Genomic DNA, 7,325 nt, shown 5'->3' on the forward strand with positions numbered 1-7,325 from the left:
GCAAAACATATTTCATAGCTAATACACAGGCCTACTTTAAAATAAATTAAACAGCACTTGGGGAGTCCTCTGCACATTTGAAAGAAAAACATATATTATTAAAATGGGCCCACTTTGAAATAAATAAAACATATAGCTGCACCCTAAAAAGAGTTAAAGGTAGGGTAGGTAAGAATGGAGAAACCAGCTCGAGTGCGCTAGAATTTGAAAATACACAACCGGAAAAAATATGCCTCTTCCTTACAGAGTCCCTCCTCCAACAGACACGAACGCGCACATGACTGTTTACGGCATGTCTTCTCTACACATGTTGCATGAATAAGGAATAATTGATTATAATAGTGACTCGTGGTTGCAGCCATCGTAAATTAAACATTAACACCCAAAATATTTTAATTTTTTTTTTTGGGAACAATTGTGTGATTTCAGAAGAGGCTCGTCACAAAAAAAAAAATCCCCAAAACAACCAAACATTGTTAAAAGTCCTTAGAAACAGTTTAATTGAAATATGTAGCAGCATTTTATTTTAAAAAGTCAAATAAACATTTTGGTGGTGGGGAGAAAAACCGCAGGTTAGGATAAAAATAAAAGTTAAATACAATCAATACTTTAGCTTCTGAAGCCTGGCTGGTTCACTCGTCCATTTAGGTAGCCAAGCTACTGGTCCCTAAGCAAAACGACAACATGGCAAGAGTTCATCCAAAACACATTGCATCACACACACACACACACACACACGCAAACACTCTCCATCATGCAAAGCCCACTTTTATAGCAGCACAGAGGGACAAATATGACCCTAGGAAAAGTTTTTGGGCAAATGAGGCCACTGATTAAAAACAGCAATCATCCCCCCCCCACACCCCAAACACACTTAATAAAGTAGAAAAATGTCCATTCAATTTGGCCTCTGCATAGGAAAAAAAATTGGCAACCAACAAATGTGTAGGTGTGGTTGTAATTCACGTAAGCATTTGGGTGCAATGCTGTTGAAAATCTTCTTGAGCCATCGCATCCGTAACAGATCATTTGCTCTTTGACTGAAGGGTTAAATAATCCTGCAGGGATAAAAACTGTCCACTGGGTGGCAGTGTTTTGTCAAAGTCACTGTGTGCTCCCAACATTTAAAAGCAACTTAATCCATGTAGTTGGCGTGAGTTAAAAAGGAAAAAATACAAATTCCATGAATGTTTTCCCACTGAGAATCCATCATTGCTGTTCAGAGTCAACACAACAGAGGTGCTTTTCTTCTCCATTCAGCCAGAAGTTAGACACATTTATTTCGGATTTGCCGTCGTCTGGTCAGTTTCAGTGATGGCGTTGCTGCTTTGGACAGCGTCGTTGTGGGGATGGAGTTTGAATCCTGGTTTGATCTTCAGCACCGCAGCGTCCACCGGGACCAGCTCTTCAGTTTTCTCACTGCTCTGCGGGGGGGTCAGGACACCCGAGGGTACAGGACAGTTGCCGTGACGCTGCAACTCCACATTCTGGTAGGAGTAGGCCTTGTCCTGTAGACAGCAAATACAAGGATTACATTTACTGTGACTAGAGAACACTTCTTCAGGATGAAATTGGATATTTTTTAAGAAATCCAGCTCTCTAAAATCAGTCATTCCGAGATCAAATATGGATTTCCTTTTTTTTTTTTTTAAGCAAGCAAAGCCCCAAAGACTTTGCTTTCTGAATGTGAAACTATTATCGCCATATTCAGACGATAAATACATTTTGAAGCTTGTAAAGGCAGCATGATAACTACAGCATGACTTTCACTGATGAGCATTTATAGAACAACAGTGTGTCATCACCAATGCTACTAGCTTTAAAATGATTGATGATAGTCAATACAATGGATGGATGTCTGAATAATAAGCTGCCGACTGTTGAACATTATGAGGGGGGCAGCCCCTAGTTTCTCCCTGCCTGTGAAACCTTCTAACATTGAAAAACTTTCTCTTACCAGCCATGTGATGTAGGAGGCGTGGGTCTGGATGTTGTGCATGTCATCTGCAGAGATTCCTGTGAATGTTCTCATAGACGAACCACCGACCTCCTGCAGCGCAATGGCGAACGGCACCATCCACCTCACACACTCCTCCACCTCCACCCTCTTCAGAGCTGCAAGCACAGAAGGATGAAGTGAGGACATGATAAAGTATGCTTTAGGATCACTTTTGCTCAAGAAGAGTAAAGCCAGAGGAGTTCAGGAGGAGCTTCTTTTTTTACCTGAGACGTTTTCCACCAGCTCCAGAGAGGAGAAATGAAACAGGGCTGAGGCAGCGAGGATGCCGTTGGAGAACTCGAGGCAATGAACATCGAGAATACACAGGTCCAATAACTAGAGGGAAAAATAGAAACATCAGAGCCTGCCTCACAATGATACTGAACCATCACATTTGCTCTTTAAAGCTACACTGCAGAGCTGGGGACCCCGAGGGGCAGCAACCCATAGAGGGACAATAACCGATTAGATGTACAGTATGAGAGAGTCCATGGATGTGATTTAGAAAGAGATCAACTGTAGGATGATCCAAAGAACACATGAAGCGACTTCTGAATGAGTTTACCATCCAGGCAGGTCAGTGATGCCTTGAAGCCAAATGATGACAGATTCATCGACAATGACTGATTTTCTTTCAATTAAGTTTGCATTTCAATCTTAAGCTCTTTGAAAAAAATGTTTCAAAACACAAGTATTTTTATTACATGAATCCAACCATATTCCTAATCAAATAAACAAGGGGAACTGCATGTTCATTTCAGGTCACTGTCCATGCCAGTTGAAGCTGTGAAGCATCATTGTCAAACATTACAGGTGAGAACAGCATGGTCCGCCATAAAAAAAAAAAAATACATTTCAAAGAAGGCAGAGTTAATGTACTTGAACAAAAATACATCCATGTATAGTATATATATTTTTAAAAGCACTTGGAAGCCAATGCACCAGCACTTTTCTTGTTGTTCTGAGATTTTATTTGTATGCTTTCTTTCACTTATTTTAAGTCGCTTTCAATAAAAGCAACAGCTAAATTCAATGTAATGTAATAATGCTTACAAGAAACACACACTAAGCCACTCCGTGGCACTACCAGAATTGAAATATTTGTCAAACTAAAAGATAGACAAAGCTTTAAGTGAGTGTGAACACTTCTGTCCTCTTTCTGTATTATTGAAATACCCACTTGCTAGATTAACTTGAAATGAAAAAAACACAAACAGCATACCTGTGCGATTTGTGTGAAGGTTTTCTGGGGGTATTTGGGGATGAGCAGCTCGTCGGTGTCCTTCAGGTAAGCCACCTGCATGTACACATTGAGCCAGGAGATGGGAGTCTGTGGGCTGAGGCTCCAGTTCAGCTCCTGGGGAAGAACAGAACGAGAGGACAACCTGCCGTGTTAACATTCAACTGGATTGACCTAGGTTCAAATACTTTTGATTATTCATTATATTTTTGGTTTAAAAACTGTGTGCTTGCCAGTTTTCTAAAGTTTCGTTTTTATACATTTAGCCGTTTTTGTAAATGCCAGCTATATCTCAAAGGTATGTAGCTCCAAAAATATACATAACAAATTGGGATGTGTTAACCCTAATGTCACAATCTTTCACATTTGGGAATTCAGTTGAATCCTTTTACACTACCAACAGAAAATGACCTCCGGTTGGTTAAATGGCCTTTGATTTTCTACAATATTCATGTCATCTTCTTAGTCTAACATACTAGCCTGTTCCAGTTCTGTAATTTAACATCACACGAGTTGAGGAAGCTTCGTGCTTTTCCTATTTTGGGTAGTCATTTATTATAGACAAAACTTTTTTTTTTTAAACGTATTTATTTTTTAAACCATATTATGTCAGTAGAGTTTTCTTAACCCTCCCGTTATATTCGTTTTTCTATAACAGCAATAATATTCCCAGGTCTACTTGACCCAGTGCATGTTTAATTATCCAAAAATGGTCAGAAACCCCAAAATACAGATTTTTTGTTTGTACCTTTTATTACTATCAATTAAATCAATATTTAGTGCAATTGTGTTATTCACCTCACAGATCATGGGCCCATTGGAATAAGTCACTTGTTTTTCACAAAACATATACATTCAAACACATTTCTCTATTATTTGTTTTACATAGGAAAAACCTTGATATAAAATACCTTTTTGCACAACATGAACATTTCTAATTACTTTTTTTCCTATCAGTTAATGTTGATAAATAGAGACGACACTTCTTCTCTTCAGGGTCAAATTCACCCGTTCACTTAGAATCAAGCCAAATGAGTCTTAAGGATTTGTATTGAAAGTATTTTATTTACATTTATATATATATATATTAGGGCCGGGACTCGATTAAAAAAATTAATCTAATTAATTAGAGGTTTTGTAATTAATTAATCGAATTAATTTTTTTAATCGAGTCCCGGCCCTAATATATATATATATAAATGTAAATAAAATACTTTCNTCTATGTGTGCACGTGCCTGGCGCCAGATCTGGGGGGCGCTGCGGTGGTAGCTCTGGGAGGGGAAAAAACATTTTTGACTGTTGGTGCTCATCCTAATTTTCGGCCTTGATGTAACAACATTCATAATTAAGTAAATGTAACACCCTTTTCACCCCGGTTACACTTTTCATTTGCCCTGTACGATGGGCGCTGTAAGTGATGAAAGTGGGGGGTGTTGGCTTATCAGGCGCCCGCAGCTCAGAGCCAAAGTGCGAGCGTGGGAGCGAGAGAGGGAGAGATAGAGAGGGCGCACCGGTACCAGCGCTGTTGTTATTAGAATCTGGTGCTAGCTCACATTATGCTGAGCCCACGTGCCTTAGCACCGCTGCTATGACTCCATCCTAGGGGAAGCACTGGTGGGTATAAGCAGGAATGGAATTGAATCACAGTCTTTAGCCAAGGTAGTTATTGTAATATAAGTTGATCTGAAAATGAATGTCAAACCGGGAAATGAGTTACGACTTAACCACTTCCGGTTCCTTTGTCTCGAAGTCAAAAAATGTTTGAATGTGTTTTTGGTTAATTGTCTTAAAATGAAACATGTGGTTAACATAAGCTTTAGAGATTTAAGCTTTGGCCGACAGCCTACCGATTCAACATGTCGAATCGGTGGCGGAAAGTGTCGGCACGGCCGAAAAGACACGACGGTGCAGTACACACCAATCTGAGTAGGGCGACACGACGCTCATCGACGGCCCGACATCTATCGATGCCGGAAATCGGCTCGGTGTGTAAGGACCTTAACACCACAGATACTGATAGCTAGTAAATATCTTGCAGGAGATAATCTGCTAACTAAAACCCTTCAGAAATATTCATAAAGTTGCTCTTTATGTTCCCTTAGTTCACATTATTCTGGCATGCGCTCGGACAACAATGTGTTCTTCAAAAGCAGCTAATGATCCTGCTAACGATCCTCTCTGCTCCTAACAATCCCAACGTTGCTTTTGTTGCTCTTTGGAAATCTTTTGTGGATTCTTCTAAGCTACTATCAATCAGAAGTACAAAAAAGTAAAGGCTCTTTTATCTTGTGCAAAGCCTAAACATTTTACTCTACAAGTACAATAGTTTTGTCCTTTCCTAATATTAATCTACTTCTATTTACCCATGAGTTTTCCTGCAGAGTAGGCAAGAGCTCTAAGATTTATCTACTGAACTCTCTTACACCACAACCCCTTTCCTCTGTCCTAAAAATGCCTCGGACTGAACCACACCCTACTGACCCCATCTCTCTCCAGATGGCGGCACAGAGCGGCACCAGAGGGCCATATTAGCAGCAGTAGGCAGCTGCGACGTAAACTCTAGAAAGTTGATCCCGTGCCGCTGTAAAGGGACTCTGACTCAGAAAGAGGTTTGCTAGGGGAGAAAATAATAAAAGGATAAGGGATGCAAGAGTGTACAAGAGAACAGTACATGAAGGGAGTGAGGTGAGGACACAGCCAACAGTTCTTGAGATGAAAACAGGAAAGAACGGACGAGACTGCAACAAAAATGAAAACTGCAAGGGCATAGAAGGCAGAGAACGATAAAAAGCTGCATCTAAAAACTGCGAGGCTATTCACAGGATCATGGGCGCTCCCCGGACAGTCATGTAGCTGGGCTACAGACGGAGCGGGGTGATGGGGTCAGCAGTTTAGCACCGCGTAACACTCGGGAGACGAGGAATAATAGACATGCAATGGAGATGAGATGGGGAACAAAAGTTTAGCAAAGATGGGCTTTATTACTGATGGACGATAGCACAGGCTCCGGCTTGTGTAGGAGAGAAGTCGTGTGATGCTGCTATTGCTTTGGGAGACAATTAAATTGAAATGAAGACTTGTTTGGGAGAAGTAAGCCTACACAGCTCGCAGGTTTTTGATTAAACACAAGTTACTCCTGCTGCACTTTAAGACAGGTCTTATATCAAACCACAGTGGTGTGAGAAAACAATCTAAAAAGAGAGACTTAGGTGGATTTCATGTGCTGTGAAAACCACTTGGATTACACACATTAGTGTTGGGGAAATTGGCATGTACCTATCAGAGGGATAGCAGTTTCGATCTCCGGCCCCTGAAGTCAATATGTTGAAGTGTCCTTGGGCAAGAAGATTTATCGTGAATTGCTCCTGTAGGACCGTTTACGATGTTGATGTGTTTTAAGTTGCTTTGGCTAAAAGCGTTAGCTAATTAACATGTAATGTAAAAAAGATGCAATGTGTTAAAGCAGTCACAACAATATTTCTTGTTTGGCTGGTTTAACGGTTTACCCCCTAACATCACTGCCATTCATTTTATGTCCTACAGCATTTGCAATATTTCCTCCAGGCATTTTTGTAAGCAGCAGGGAAAAAGGATAGGTTGTATTTGGGTAGTGTGCAATGCTAATAATAATATTACAAATGATGATGGATAAGTTGGCCCTAAACGTCCTACGAGAATACAAAGGGATTTTCTTTTTTACTTTAAACGTATGTACTCCCTTTATTCTTGCTCTCTGGTAGCATAATCTGTCCTATGTCCTGTTTGTAGCTCTGCACAAGGACGACGTTAGTCTCGAGCCATGGTACTCATGTTGTCCTTTATGTGGTTGTCATGACTATATAAGTGATCGACGACCTGTCACTGTTCCAGTTGCTCATCCTAGAAGTGTAAAGAAAGTGAACGACTGTTTCGTTCGAGTTCATTGGAGAGGACAGCTCCGCAGTCAGTCGAGTAACTGCAGACTTCATGACATTTGAGAAAATTGTGAAGCAGCCGTGGATACGATGGAAACACTAAAGTGTGGTCTGCTGCTTAACAACATGAATTGATGTTTTATATCTCAAGACAGTTTAATCGCCATCAAA

General features: G+C 40.5%; 1 protein-coding gene across 1 annotated transcript; it reads right to left on the reverse strand.

Moving 5' to 3' along the window:
* Positions 1-449: 449 nt before the first annotated feature.
* On the reverse strand, positions 450-5,098 carry LOC104949198 (G1/S-specific cyclin-E1-like). Its single transcript, XM_010775504.1, has 5 exons — positions 5,088-5,098; positions 3,222-3,384; positions 2,224-2,335; positions 1,958-2,115; positions 450-1,508 (listed from the first exon to the last, which is right to left on the reverse strand). The coding sequence occupies exons 1-5, from the start codon at positions 5,096-5,098 to the stop codon at positions 1,278-1,280; spliced, it is 675 nt and encodes a 224-aa protein (XP_010773806.1). The 3' UTR covers positions 450-1,277.
* Positions 5,099-7,325: the final 2,227 nt, after the last annotated feature.

The sequence above is a fragment of the Notothenia coriiceps genome, unplaced genomic scaffold (assembly GCF_000735185.1).
Source record: "Notothenia coriiceps isolate Sejong01 unplaced genomic scaffold, NC01 NC01_scaffold00015795, whole genome shotgun sequence".
Taxonomy (NCBI): domain Eukaryota; kingdom Metazoa; phylum Chordata; class Actinopteri; order Perciformes; family Nototheniidae; genus Notothenia; species Notothenia coriiceps.